The sequence below is a fragment of the Schistocerca cancellata genome, chromosome 9 (genome assembly GCF_023864275.1).
Source record: "Schistocerca cancellata isolate TAMUIC-IGC-003103 chromosome 9, iqSchCanc2.1, whole genome shotgun sequence".
In the NCBI taxonomy this organism is placed as follows: Eukaryota; Metazoa; Arthropoda; class Insecta; order Orthoptera; family Acrididae; genus Schistocerca; species Schistocerca cancellata.
The window spans coordinates 312,892,002-312,908,053 of record NC_064634.1 but is presented as its reverse complement, the minus strand read 5'-3'; the positions used below and the strand labels follow the sequence as shown (position 1 = coordinate 312,908,053).

Sequence of the window (16,052 nt, the reverse complement as noted above, 5' to 3'; positions counted from 1 at the left end):
CGCTGATGACCACGCTGTTTAGTGCCCGAAAACCTCAAACCACACACACACACACACACACACACACACACACACACACACACAGACGCGCGCGCTTTCAGTGTGGGTTTAGGAGGTTTCGTTCCACCTTCGATAACCTTGCGCTCCTGGAGGCGGCTATACAGCAAGCTTTCCTACGCCGTCATCACCTTCTAGGTGTATTTTTCGACATCGAGAAGGCCTACAATACCACTTGGAGGCGTCTCATCCTGGAGCAGCTTCACGAATGGGGTTTTCGTGGTTGTCTTCCTGTTTTTTTTTTTCAGTCTTTCCTCTCGCCACGATATTTTAGATACCGAATTGGTGACGTCCTGTCTGATCGCCTTGAGCAGGAGAACGGTGTCCCTCAGGGTAGCGTTTTAAGTGTGACTCTCTTTGCCATCGCTATTAATAGCATTACGTTCCTAGTGAAAAGTCCTGTTCAGTGTTCCTTGTTTGTGGATGATTTCTCTTTGTTTTGCTCATCTTCAAGCCTTGCAACGACAACACGTCAGTTGCAACTTACTCTTAGACGTTTGGATAACTGGGCGCAGAAGAGTGGTTTTAAATTTTCCACCGAGAAGTCTGTATGTGTTCTTTTTAACCGTTCTCGTTCGATTTTAACCTTTCCTGAGTTGAGGATGAGGGACAGTGTTCTTACTTTTAAAGACACGGTGAGATTTCTGGGGCTCATATTTGACTTGAAGCTTACGTGGTTACCTCATCTTAAAGACCTGAAACGACAGTCACTTAAGGCTTTAAATATTTTAAAATGTCTTAGCCACATGGGGAGCTGACAGGAATTGTCTGCTCCAGTTTTACAGGGCGTTTGTGCGATCTCGGCTCGATTATGGGTGCACGGTGTATGGGTCTGCGAAGCCTTCTTACTTAAAGATGTTGGACGTTGTGCACCATGAAGGGCTTCGGTTGGCCACTGGGGTATTCCGAACTAGCCCCATACCAAGCCTCTGTGCGGAGGCTGGTGAACCGCCACTTCACATGCGGCGACGGCTACAGTGTGCGAGGCCTATAAAACTTTGTCCACACCATGCACACCTGCATACCATACCGTTGCTCAGCCTCCTCTGTCACGGCTATTTCATCACCGGCAACGTGCGATGCAGCCCTATGGGATTCGCGCACAGGATTGCCTCGCTGCGATGTCTATGGCTGGTCTTTGTGTTTTACATCGCGGTTGAAGCAGATGTCCATCTTGGCTCCTGCGGAGACCCAAACTTATTTTAGATTTGACTACTTTTAAGAAAGATAGCACACCAGATTTTAGAGTCTAATCTCTGTTTTTTAACATTTTAGATGTGCATCACGGTTTCACCAGCTCCACGCGATCCTGAAGGCACTGTGCAACTGAACTCGGGCTTGTTTACTACCTATTTTTTCACGTGGCTGATCTGCAAAGGGGGTTGGTAGTAAACGGTTGCATTTGCTCCCCTATTATTTAGTCAGATATTGGCTGGCTTTTGAACAGCAATGAATTAAACTATATACGTTCAGACTGAAACTTATTTATTCAAAAGAAACACTTTAACGTTGTGGCCATGCATTTTTAAGTTCACAAATAATAATCGGTGCAATTTGTACACTGTCTCACACCCACACACTTTCACTTTGTTCCTTCGCATACCCTGGCGTCCATGCTTGCACTCACGGCACTTTGCCGCTCCCAACTCGCCACCACAACGGCCAACGACAAAAGACCCCGATTTTCCCGCTCATATCCACAGTCCTGAGTCGGGTCACATGACACCACAGTAGTCAAAATAATCGCTAAACATGGCCACAATTTGTTTACAATATTTTATAATATATAAATACTTAAATCTAAATGCGTTATATAATTTTACAAATTATCACCACACTTATATAATTCGTTGCAATTAAAAGAAACCCAAAACACTAAGCAACGGAACTACAACGCCCATCAAAACACAAAACAAGTATTTTCCGGTCTATTTTGCCCAGCATATTATCTATGCTGCTGTTCTTTAAATTTTTAATTACTTGAAAGAGTTCCATATTATCCCCTGTTACCTTACATACCCCCACTTCATGGAGACATTACCTTAGTAATGGCAACATGAAGTAGCCTCAAATGGGGTGAACCCATATTACTTTATATATTAAACATTTTAATTAGAACTATAATGGCACCAAAACATGTAGAACAGTGTTATAGTGGTGAGTTAATCAGTGTAAGTACTGCCATCAGAAAACATGCATACATAATCCAACAATGTATCCAACTCCACAGAAAGTGCATGGAGTTGTGGGAGGAAGAATGGCTGGCGGTGACGGCCAATAAACTGCGGTTGGTGAAGTCAACAACTCGCCTGTGGCGTTCCTCCTGCCGGTTGCTCAGGCGGGAAGAAGTGGCCCTCACACGTCTTCGGATCGGGCACTGTCCTCTCACGCATAGCTTTTTATTACGGCGGGAGGATCCTCCGTTTTGTGATGCTTGTGATGTGCCCATTTCTGTCCGGCACATTTTAACAGACTGCATTTTATACCGTGATGCAAGGGCAGAAGCACGGGTTGATGGGGATCTGCCTCGTGTTTTAGCTAACGATGAGACGTGTGTGTCTAGGGTTTTAAAGTTTTGTGATGTTTCTGGACTCTGGCCTAAACTTTTAGGCTGGAGGTCTTAGTGTATTGCAGAGTGGCTGACTCCTCCCTTTTTTCCGTGAGGTCAGCCAGCCACTTCCATCTGCTACATTGTTTTAGCTCCCTCTACCACTTTCTCCCTGTGTTGTCCATGTTTTACTACTGACGCTCTGCTTCATCCCACGCTTCGGTGTGGGTAAGCACATATTTTTCAAAGCTTGTTACCTGTGTTTTCTGTTCCGCTTTATATTACTGTTCTGAGTTTTTTTTTTCTTGACACCCGTCTCACTATGTTAATGAGCGGGCGCTGAAGACCTTGCTGTCGTGCGCTCAAAAAACCCTCTACTACTACTACTACTACTACTACTACCTTTGACGTTGTGCGATGCTGTTACTCTGCGGCTCCCGATGGGTGGCGGTGTTGATCTTTCGGTCAGCGTCAGAAAACCTGTGACAGTTAGGTTCATCATAGTTTTGTGTCCGATAGGTCATATATCAGATGCACAGTGTAGGGTGATGTTGGCGATTTGTTTGTGTGTCAGTGGGCGAGCTCGTCGATTTCCGTGCTGTAGCCCCTTGGTCGGCTTTATTAGCAGCTGGTATATCCAGTCAACGGTGCTGATATGCAGGGGCTTACCGACGTTTGTCGCTATTGGTGTATGTTAGCTTGCCATTGGTGGTTATGCCCTAGCTAGTAGTGTCTAGCTAGGGCATAACCACTTATGTCAAGGTAACATGGTGGAGGTGACCATGACAAAAATATTGAACAGCCAACGAAAGGATAACGCTCTACGAGTCGGGGTGTGGAATGTCAAATGTTTGAACATGAGAGGGAAGCTAGAAAATCTGAAGAGGAAAATAATAAGGTAGGGCAGAGAGTGATTTACTGTAAACATTTCGGCTTTAGGGTTGTTCTCATCAGACACCAAAGCCGACAACGACACTTTAAGTACAGGGTTATTACAAATGATTGAAGCGATTTCACAGCTCTACAATAACTTTATTATTTGAGATATTTTCAAAATGCTTTGCACACACGTACAAAAACTCAAAAAGTTTTTTTAGGCATTCACAAATGTTCGATATGTGCCCCTTTAGTGATTCGGCAGACATCAAGCCGATAATCAAGTTCCTCCCACACTCGGCGCAGCATGTCCCCATCAATGAGTTCGAAAGCATCGTTGATGCGAACTCGCAGTTCTGGCACGTTTCTTGGTAGAGGAGGTTTAAACTCTGAATCTTTCACATAACCTCACAGAAATAAATCGCATGGGGTTAAGTCGGGAGAGCGTGGAGGCCATGACATGAATTGCTTATCATGATCTCCACCACGACCGATCCATCGGTTTTCCAATCTCCTATTTAAGAAATGCCGAACATCATGATGGAAGTGCGGTGGAGCACCATCCTGTTGAAAGATGAAGTCGGCGCTGTCGGTCTCCAGTTGTGGCATGAGCCAATTTTCCGTGGGCTACGCGTGAAACTTGCCCGCACCCGTTCAACCGTTTCTTCGCTCACTGCAGACCGACCCGTTGATTTCCCCTTACAGAGGCATCCAGAAGCTTTAAACTGCGCATACCATCGCCGAATGGAGTTAGCAGTTGGTGGATCTTTGTTGAACTTCGTCCTGAAGTGTCGTTGCACTGTTATGACTAACTGATATGAGTGCATTTCAAGCACGACATACACTTTCTCGGCTCCTGTCGCCATTTTGTCTCACTGCGCTCTCGAGCGCTCTGACGGCAGAAACCTGGAGTGCGGCTTCAGCCGAACAAAACTTTGAGTTTTTCTACGTATCTGTAGTGTGTCGTGACCATATGTCAATGAATGGAGCTACAGTGAATTTATGAAATCGCTTCAATCATTTATAATAGCCCTGTATACATGCCAACGTCGCAAGCCGAAGATGAAGAGATGGAGAAAGTCTATGAGAATATTGAACGAGTAATTCAGTACATAAAAGGAGATGAAATCTAATCGTCATGGGAGACTGAAATGCGGTTTTATGGGAAGGAGTAGACGAAAGGGTTACTGGAGCATATGGGCTTAGTACTAGAAACGAGAGAGGAGACACTAATCGAGTTCTGCAATAAACATCGGTTACTAATAGCAAGTATTCTGTTCAAGAATCACAAAAGGAGTACTTGGAAACGGTCTGGAGACGCGGGAAGATTCCAATTAGGTTGCATCATGCTCAGGCAGAGATTTCGAAATCAGATATTGGATTGTAATGCGTACCCAGGAGCCGATATAGACCCAGATCACAATTTAGCAGTGATGGAGAATATGCTGAAGAGACTAGTCAAGAAGAATCATTGCGCAAAGAAGTGGAAACACTAAGAAACGAAGAGATACGTTTGAAGTTCTGTGAGGCTATAGACAATGTGATAATGAATAGCTCAGTATGCAGTATAGTTGAAGAGGAACGGACATCTGTAAAGAAGTCGATCACAGAAGTTGGAAAGAAAACCGTTGGTACAAACAAGACAACTGCGAAGAAACCATCGATAACAGATGAAATACTGCAGACGATCGATGAAAGAAAAAATTACAAAAATGTTCAGGGAAATTTAGGAATACAAAAATACAAGTCACTTAGGAATGAAATAAATAGGAAGTGCAGGGAAGCTAGGGCAAAATGACTACATGAAGAATGTGAAGAAATCGAAAAAGAAATGATTAACGGAGGGACGGATTCAGCATATAGAAAAGTCAAAACAACGTTCGGTGAAATTAAAAGTAAGGGCGGTAACGTTAAGAGTTCAATGGAAATCCCACTGTTAAATGTAGTGGAGAAAGGAGACAGGTGGAAAGAGTACATTGAATGCCTCTACGATGGGATGGACTTACAGGACGTTTCCTTTCCTTTTTAAGTGCGTTTCTTTTCCACTTGTTTTGCCTCCGTATGTGAGGATTTGGAACTGCGTCAGGCCTGTGTCTTTTAGCCGTTCTCCTTGTTCGCTGTCCGTCTTCGTCCCTTCACCGCATGTGTTCCTGTTTCTATGCGTTTGGGCGCTGATGACCACGCTGTTTAGCGCCCGAAAACCTCAAACCACACACACACACACACACACACACACACACACACACAGGACGAAGAGATAGAAGAAGAAACAGAAGACGACGGGGAAGAGATAGGGGACCCATTATTAGAATCAGAATACAAAAGAGCTTTGGTAGACTTAAGATCAAATAAGGGAGAAGGGGTGGACAACATTCCATCGTAATTCCTAAAATCATTGGGGGAAGTTACAACAGAACGACTATTCACGTTGGTGTGTAGAATGTATGAGATTAGCGATACACCATCAGACTTTCGAGGAATCGTCATCCACAAAATACCGAAGATAGAAAAAGCCGACGAGCTCGAGAATTATCGCACGATCAGTTTTGCTTTAGGAAAGGTAAAGGCACCAGAGAGGCGAATGTGACGTTGCGGTTGATAATGGAAGCAAGAATGAAGAAAAGTCAAGAAACGTTCGTAGGATCTGTCTACCTGGAAAAAGCGATCGGCACGGTAAAGTAGAGTAAGATGTTTGAAATTCTGAGGAAAAAATGTAGTAAGTTTTAGCGAAAGGCGGGTAATATGCAATATGTACAAGTACCAAGAGGGAACAATAAGAGTGGAAGATCAAGAACGGAGTGCTCAGATTGAAAATTCAATCTGTACATCGTAGAAGCAACGAGGAAACTGAAAAGACAGGCTCAAGAGTGGGATTGAAATTCAGGGGGAAAGGGTATCACTTCTGTCTTTCGCCTGGTCCCGGCGGAGGTTCGAGTCCTCCCTCGGGCATGGGTGTGTGTGTGTGTGTTTGTCCTTAGGATAATTTAGGTTAAGTAGTGTGTAAGCTTAGGGACTGATGACCTTAGCAGTTAAGCCCCATAAGATTTCACACACATTTTTGAACTGTCTCTAAGCTGGTCGTAGGTTGTGCTCCAAAAATGATCAGCATAGAGATAGAAGTGATGACACTTTCTGCAGGACCCGACCATCGTTTTGCAGGACAATGCTCAAGAACGTACAGTGCAAGCTGTTACTGATTTGTTTGACTGATGGGGCTGTTAAGTGCTATACCACCTACTCCACTCCCTTGACTTAAGCCCTCGTAATTTCAACTCGATTTCTAAACTGAAGGAAACACTTCACGGCATTCGCTTCAGAACTGCTACAAATTCGTCGGGAAATAGACCGCGCCGCTCGAACTGTCAACACAACTGGCACTGCTAAGAGTATCCTACGACTTCCACGTCGCTGGCAACGGGTTATATACAATGCTGGTGACTACTTTTAAAGTCCGTAAAACTTTGAAACACGTATGTATTTTGTACGACTTGTAAATTAATAGTTGACACTATTAAAGTTTCCACCCTCGTATGTGCCGGATCGGGCATCGAACCCGGATTTCCCGTTTTACGCGAGCGGTCGCCATAACCGCCTTCCTTTTTTTGATCTCATTTTTTTCTGTATTGTTCGTTGAATTTGTTCGAGGCAGACGTCCGACGACACCCGTTCAGGTTCTTCGTTGATCCGTTCACACAGTTATTTATTACAAATGGTAGCTAACCCTCTGACCGAACACTCTGAGCTATCGTGCCAGCAACGGTTTTGGCTATTCGATCGCGACTGAAGGCCAAACCGAAACTTCCATATGACGTCCATACCATTTAAATATGACGTTGTCCGTGTGTCATAACTGTTCACGTACATCCCATTAATGTTATTCCCGTGCAGGGGAGACATTATCGTCGGTAAATACGAAATCGCAGTGGTTGTAATCTGAAGAAGTACGATGCAATGTTCCTTCGTACATGCATATATGTAAACACTCAACGCGTCATGGGATGAAATAAAAACTGACTGACACAGATAATTGTTTTATGAGAACTTTTATTGTGCAGTTCCTTACAGCAGTCCAACACGGACGACATAAGATTATGACTTTCCTCTTCCATTTACCTAGGTACTGTTCCAAAGCCTTTTTGAGAAGAGATAACGTCAACACTTCTGCTTTCCCTGCAGTTGGTGTTGGGTTCGGTGGCGGAAGTATGGAAGGTGGGTTGTTTTCAAAAGGAGAAATCGCTGTTTCTTGCCTTACATTAACTATAGTTAACATTGGCCCTACTGCGGCTTCTGAGGCCCTGTCCGCATTTGCTGCTGATTGCAGAAGACGAAAATCCATAGATAATGAAACCAAGGGGGTCACAAGGATAGATCCTAAATTTTTCGAAACCATTTGCATCTGAGCAGTACGTCGAATCCATCAATGGCCCAACGTCTTTGTCTCTCAAACATCGGACAGGTGGCATCTGGAATAAAATTCAGAACATAGCTCTGTATAAACTGATGCACAATTTCGGATACCCGAAATACTGCAACATATTGCTACCAACTATTAGGGACACTTGCTTCTATTTAGGCACTACCTAACCCTTACGTGAACTGTGGCCGACATGGTTTATCTGTTAGGTAACAAGTCTCATATGAAATGCTTTGAAAGTACGTCTTACCTGGCTTGTGGATAAACTTCTAACTGAACTCTTCAGCAAGTGTTTGTCCTGACCATAATGCATATACGTTCGAAAGAACAGGCTCTGCTGCGAAAGACATGAAATATATTCGCAGTTGCGAATATGAACCACATCCAGCTAAATAATGAAATTATTGTTTGTATTTTTGCATATAAAATATCTCCCTGTATGAGAATAACATTAATGGAATGTACGAGTACGGGCATGATACATGGACAACGACATAGAAGTCTGGGGGTGGCCGTGAGTCGTGCTCGGATAGCTGAAGCGGTTAAGGCGACCGCGCGCGTAAAGCCGGAAAGCCGGGTTTCAGTCCCGGTCCAGCACGAATTTTGACTGTCGTCATTCCATTATACAGCTATAGAGGTGCTTCATATTCTCAGCTGTCAAAACATTTCATTTCTTTCATAGCCGCTGTAGTCGCCGCAGTCCCTGCTGCATGTCCTTGCAGGTGCGAAGGAACATTACATCGTACTTCACAACACAGGCACTGCAATATCGTATCGTCTCTTTAACACTGTTAGATACAGGTTCGGTTACCACAAGTTTTGTGCGCGGCGGTACCAAAGTGTCTCATCAATGTTCACAAGACTAAAACAATATATTCAGCCTCGACATTCCTTCGGTGCTACCATGAAGAGGAGGAGGAATTTCTGAATACAGTCATGACTGAGGGTGGGACATGTGTGCAGCACGTGAGCTCTCAAACTGAGGAACGGCCCAAACAGTGGACGGACACTCATTCTTCCAATAAGCCTAAAAATCTCGAAGCAGACACCCTCAAACGGCTAAATATTTGTTACAGTTTTTTGATATCACAACACAATTTTGACAACCAATTTCATGAGAGTAAAAGGAGAGAAGTCTGTGATATTACGTGTTTATTGTGACACTCTTATAAACCTGCAAAAATCAATCCAAAGAAAACGGCGCAGGTTGAATACCGAAGGCATCATTCTCACTCAAACAAGGAAAATCTCAGAATTTTTGGCTGGGAGAGTTTTCAACGTCCTTGGCTATAAGCTATTTTCACCTATCTTCGAAGATGAAGGCGCAGCTAGCCATTCAGCACATCACTACCGATTAATACTCGTAACTGGCTAAAGCAGCGAGTGCCACTATTCTTTTACGAGTGAATGAAGAAGCTGATGTCACAATACGACAAATGTTTCAGTTTGGGTGGCAACTGTGTGGAGAAGTAGCGTCACCTCGTAAGTACAGACTGTATATAATTTTTTTCCATTTTTCTTTCTTTGATATCCAGTGCGAGGTTAATTTGTGAATAGACTTCGTATTTTATTGTAGGAAAAGACCACAGATCGAAATTTTCGTCGTGTCCAGCCCCTCTTAACGAGGTGATTTGTGAAAGTTGGCTGAGCTGCACAATACGTTTTCAGGAAATCCTGACTTGGGGCTGCCTGCACTACAGCCGCTGCTGGTGGACAAGCTGGACTTCGGCAACAAGGAGGCGGGGCTCAAGCTCAAGCTGCGGGACGTCCGCGTCTCGGGGATCGCCAACAGCACCTTCCACGGGGTTCGGTGAGTGTACATCTTGCGAGGAAAAGCCCTTTAGGAGCTGTGCGACCACCCCTTTCCCACCCGCCAGTCGCCGTGACTGGTTGAAGACGCGTCACGTGACACTGCCGGCTATATTGGGCCTTCCTACTGCGTCGTAATAGAGGATGTGTGTCTTATTTTTGGACGTTTCCACAGTGATGTGGTGTTTAGAGTCAGCTTTCGAGACACTAAGGCAGGGAAATATTATAGGAGGGAAGCAGTAAGAAGAAGAACTACAAAATCATTTTAAGATTCGCCGACGAATAGGGAAAAGTGCCCGTATTTCGGGTTTTGCCTAATTCAGAGTAGCTGAATATCGTCCTTGCTTGGTGCTGCATTCTGTAGCTCCCTCCGGCAACCAGTAGCTAAGGTCATTTTGATATGCCTTTGAGAGTTTTATGCTGGTGCTGTTAACGTTTCTTTCTCCACAGCTATCTTTGCGCTGTGGTCAGGAAAAACATTTTCTAAAGTTCAGTTGGAAATCTATCTTAGAGCCAGGGAAGATGTACTTTCAAAGCATTTCATATGAGACTTTTTATCTGTCTGATAAATCATGTCACCCACAGTTCACTTAAGGGTTAGGTAGTGCCTAAATAGAAGCAAGTGTCCCTAATAGTGGGTAGTAATATGTTGCACTATTTCGGGTATCCGAAATTTGGCGTCAGTCTATACAAAACGATGTTCTGAATTTTATTCCAGATACCACCTGTCCGATGTTTGAGAGACAAAGACGTTAGGCCATTGATGGATTGGTCATATTGGTGAGATGTAAATGGTTTCAAAAAATGTGGGATATGTCCGGATAACCCCCTTGGTTTCTTCATCTGTGAATTTTCCTCTTCAGCAATCAGCAGCAAATACGGATGAGGCCTCAGAAGCCGCAGTAGAGCCATTGTTGATTGCAACCAATGCAAGGCAAGAAACAGCGATTTCTGCTTTTGAAATCAGTCCACTTGCTGTACTTCCGCCATCAAACCCAATACCAAGTGCAGGAAAAGCAGTAGTATTGACGTTATCTCCTCTTAAAAAGACTTTGGAGCAGTACCTAGATAAAGGGGGAAAGAAAGCCATAATATTATGTCGTCCATGTTGGACTGTTTACGACAATAAAATTTCAAATAAAACAATTATCTGTGTCAGTCACTCTTTATTTCATCCCACCACGCGTTTCGAGAGCTTACACTCTCGTCTTCGGGCGGACCAATGATATTACATTTTTGCTAGCTGGATACAGCCAATTGTTCGTTTTGGTTTCATTTTGCTACAAAAACGTATAAGATGCACATGTTAGCGTAATATGACAGTAAGATTATAAATTTAAAACGGTTATTGAATTATTTACAATATGTTACTGTGCACAGAACCCTGAAATTTGTCTTAAATATACATTTATAACTTAGTTTGTCTCACAGAACACGAACCAATAACATAAACCAAAGATTGTAACGACGTAAATATATAGTGCGTTGCCTCAGATATAATTTACTACTAACTTACATTGTGGACCTCATAGACATATAACAATCATTAAATTGTTTCATTCTGTACAACAACTTGTTAAAGTATTATTATTGCAAACACTTGGCAATGCAAAGACAACAGAGAAGACATCACATTCAACAAAACCTACTCCATGAGCTTCATTTGATACATGTGACAGACCTTCAATATCTGAGGCTACCAAAAGGAAGGTGTTCGTAAGAAAGAACAAGTAAGCCACGAAACGGCAGGATCATGGTGAGAAAGACTCCATTTCAAGCCTTCATTAAACCATGAATATGAAGAGAACAAGAAGCACGTATGATTATACTGTGACCAACTGTGGTCACCTGACAAGTCCAATGAGACCTGGATTAAATGCATCGGTTGCTTTCACTTGTGTCAGAGCTATGTGCAGGTGTCGACGGTGATGCTTGTACTGTTTTTGAATGTGATTTCTGTATCAAAAAGCACAGGACTGAGCATTTTTCTTATGACTGAAACTTCTGCAGAATAACAAAAAGTCATGCAGCACTCTTTACTTTTGAAACAAAATATTAATAAGAACAAAGGCTATGATACTAATCATTAAATTTTTGTATTTGTTTACTACCCATAACTAGGAACCCCGATATCCTGTAATTAGGAAACATATTTCCGGAGGTAAGAATTACCCTTTTTAATTCTTTGATCTGCAATTACAGAATCAGAAAATATTTTGTAAGGGTAGTATTTCAGTATTCAGTAGTAGTAATACGGCACATTTTCTTAATTTAAAGACTGCTAATTTACTGGCGATTTTAAATTTAAAAACGGCACCCAGTAATAGGGCAGTTTCCCCTTTATAAAAGCAACAAAGAGCCTTTGTGTTTTAACCTGAACAAAGTCGAGATAATAATGTTAAGGTCACATTCTTGGGTCGTTGCTTTTTATTTGTTTGCAGTTGGTTGAAACGCGCCAATTAAGTAACTTACAATTAATCGAAAAAAACTGGTTTTTTCCTTTTCTTTTCATAGTTAATGATGAATTCTTGAAAAAAGCTGAATGCTTCCTCATTTGCTTACTTATGTTTAATATATCATTACAGCAGACGGAGGAATAAAAGCAGACGAGAAAAGGTTAAACGGTATGCAAATGTAATCCTTTCAGTACAGTCGATTTTGTTTTGTTTTATTCTCCGTATTTTACAGCTGTTTCTACGCTAGACTAAGCAATTTCAGATGCAAATACTAGTAAAATGTGTGCGGCAAACCATGTTTGGTACATATTTTTGCAGAACGTTCACCACCTAAATGCAGTGACCTGTAAATGACTTACGCTTCTATTACACTGCAGTCGAGATATGAGTGTGTGCGCTGTTACCATTGTATGTCCACCGGACTTTCAGTGGTGTACGATACAACAATAACAGTGCCCACAGCATGTTTTTGGTACCTCAGTATTAAAGAATACGTAGATAAATCTTGCCAGAAAATCTAATGAACCGTGCTACGAGTTGGATAACGGTTGGAATCTCATAATTTCCACGACGTACTCTAGTCGAAGAGGACAGAGTACGCCGATGGCCACGGCACGGCAACCATGACGACAGCTGAATGCAAAAAATGTCGGGTGAGAGCGAAGCCAACAGGCAATTTGTCAATAAGTGGCCACTGAAGCCTCAATAATTTTGTACTACTCCTCTGTGTGGAGGAGATGTCGACCTAATGTTTGGTACAGGTACAGGTATACGTCGGCGATACCATCGTCGTGTGGAGCCGTAGTGAGTAACAGAACAACTCCGTGACTTATTAAGACCCCCGAGCAGTCTCCATGCCAATTTAATATTTATTATGGAGGCAGAAAACGAGCACCAACTATCCTTTCTAGGTGTGCTGGTTATGAGGAATGATGAGAAACCAGCACGCAGAGAATATCGAAAGCCGACACACACGGACCGGTACCTTTATAAACTGTCAAGTCATCATCCACGTCACAAAAAGGGAATGATTAGTACGTTCTTAACGCGTGTAAGGTATGTGAGTTGCAGCATCTCGGACGCACTATGAAACACCTGGAAAGTGTTCTGAATGGCATAGGCACTCCACCAGTTGCATAATAAGAGGCACGAAATCTAATAACACCCCGCCATGTGAAACGTCAGAAAAGAAATGCCGGGTAAAGTCTTTCTGTTTTACATACCCAGGCTGACGGACAGAATCGCCCTCATCCTGCACAAACTTGGCCTAAAGAAGTTTTACAGATCAGCTATGAAGATCAGAGGGTGTCTTGGATCAGAAAAGGACAATAGGAACCCACTTGTAACGTCGCCAGTACAACACAAATTCCCCGTTCATGTGGAAGAAAAGTCTATGTGGGAATGATAGTCTAGCCATCAACACCAGGTTCACCGAACTTAAACGATACTGCAGGGTGGGTCAGGAGGAGAAATCGGCCGTGGTGGAGCACTACCCGAAATTTATTGCTTGGAGAAGAGCTATCGCTCTGTCTTGTTCGGGAAAGGCATGGAAATCCACAAACATGACAACAGTTTCAACAAGAAAGAGGGAAGCCTCAAGTTAACTGATCTTGAATTTCCGTGCTGCAGCGAACAACCGTTTCAGCTAGAAGTGGGAGAACCACTGCAAAATTAACCAGTGAAACTCATCAGACGTTGGCGCGACAAGTACATATAATCTCCGGCGGTCTAGAATCCTTTCCACCGCTAGCAATACAGTATGAAGTTTCGACTGTCAGCTACTCGTGCTGGCAAAACGTCAGAAAAATCGTGGAACAAACGTCGGCCGAAGATCCCGAGACAGACGCCAACAGGCAATATGTTTACAAAGATTTTCATCCCACAAATATGTGCGTTCTTACGACTAAATATCCATACAAAAAAAATTTATATTACTTTGTGAACGAAGATTAAAAGTATAAGAATGTACAGGCCAAAACCCGTACACGAGCGAATACTGGCACGGATTACATGTTATATGAATAAAAAAACTGTCGAATGAGAAGAACAGTGAAAAGAGGGGAGAGGAGAGGGGAGGAAGGAGTCAGTGGAATAACAACAAGAGAATTATGTAATGGCGAGAAAAATTTTAACTGGCTGCTGCTACTTTAATAAGAATGAATAATGGAACTGCATTTGCTACTTATGGATTAAGTCATTGTGAGTGGTGTTCATTGATAGCCAGAATGTCAGTTGATGCCTGATTTCTGCCCATAATTCCTAATGAAGAATATAACATCATAAGAACGATATCCATTCAGAGGATTTTGAGGAAAGACAGAATTTTTCTTTTTTAAGTCTCTAACTCCTTTCACGTTGAATCAGTCTAGTAGCCTCATATTATTGTCTTACAATTAATTTGCCACAGAAATTACAGGAAATCCTATAGATTCCACTCTGTTATAAAGGTGGAATCTTGTCTTTACTCTTGAACAGAGTGTGAGCAACAATATTCCTAGTATAAAAATGTGGTGTACATTTCCTGGATTTTAATTTTCTGGACGTACTTGTCAAGTCATGCCTAGGAACATACAGCATGGGGATCTATGTGTTGTCAGTGTGATTAAGTGACTGTTATCCTCTGGTTCTCCTTTCTGATGAGTTTATTATCAAAAATGGCTCTGAGCACCATGCGACTTAACTTCTAAGGTCATCAGTCGCCTAGAACTTAGAACTAATTAAACCTAACTAACCTAAGGACATCACACATATCCATGCCCGAGGTAGGATTCGAACCTGCGACCGTAGCGGTCGCCCGGCTCCAGACTGTAGCGCCCAGAACCGCACGGCCACTCCGGCCGGCGAGTTTATTATCAATTGAGATAGGACTGTAGTCATTCCTGTATGCAATTTATTCAATTATTTTTAATTCGTTTTCAAACTCTGATTTCGTTTGTGATGTAGATAGCAGGCAGTGTACCATAGAGCGGAAGGTTGGGTTTTTATATGTTATAGGATGCTGAGAATTGACAGGTTTACTAAGTCTCTAGAAGTAGATTAGATTGTATTAGATTAGGTTAGATTAGTACTTGTTCCATAGATCATGAATACGACACTTCGTAATGATGTGGAACGTGTCAGGTTAATAAAAGGTGTCTATACAAGATATTCCATTAGACAATTTTTTTTTTTTTTACTTTCCTGTATATCTTAAACCAATGTTTTTTTCCTGTATATCTTAAACCAATGTTTTTGCCTGCTTGGTGGTTCCTGTCCACAAGCACAGTACATCATCGACATACCTGATCCAGCATTGTATTTTAAAACTTATGGGCTCTTATCTAAAAAGGTTTGTACAGAATTATCCATAAACATTTCAGCTAATAGGCGGTTCAAAGACGACTGCATTGCTACTGACTGACTGTACAGTGTCTGTTGAAACTGAAATTAATTTTACTTTAAGCGTGCCTCAGTTGCCAATCTCATATCTTCTGTATCTAATGGATTTGTTCTGATATAATGTAACAATTCTTTTAAAATTTCCATAGTCTCTCCAACTGTAATATTGAAAAACAAGCTGCTGATACCAAATGAGATTGGGTTAACATTAGATAGAATAGGTACTTGTTTCAGTGTTTTGACTTACATGCGCGAATTAGGTACTCCCAATTTTTGTTTAAATTTAGCTTTTGTTTTATTTAGTGAATCTAACTCTGGCTAATTTATGGCAAGGTAGTGAACTGAAGACACTACAGGTCTTAATGGAATACTTTCTTCGTGAAGCTTGGTTAACAACATACACTGGACGTTATTAGATTCGTGTCTGTGAGGTATTTGAAGATATTAGTAAACAGGAATTGGAAGGTTGAATTCCTCACTTCCATAGCATATTTCACTGTGGGATCGTTAGGCA

General features: G+C 42.3%; 1 protein-coding gene across 1 annotated transcript in view; it reads left to right on the top strand.

Annotated features, from left to right (window-relative positions):
- LOC126101381 (uncharacterized) overlaps positions 1–16,052 on the top strand; it is a 101,801-nt gene that overhangs the window by 48,603 nt on the left and 37,146 nt on the right. The window contains exon 3 of the mRNA XM_049912047.1: positions 9,564–9,705. Within this exon, the coding sequence (XP_049768004.1) occupies positions 9,564–9,705 (142 nt within the window). The remainder of the gene's footprint in view (positions 1–9,563; positions 9,706–16,052) is intronic.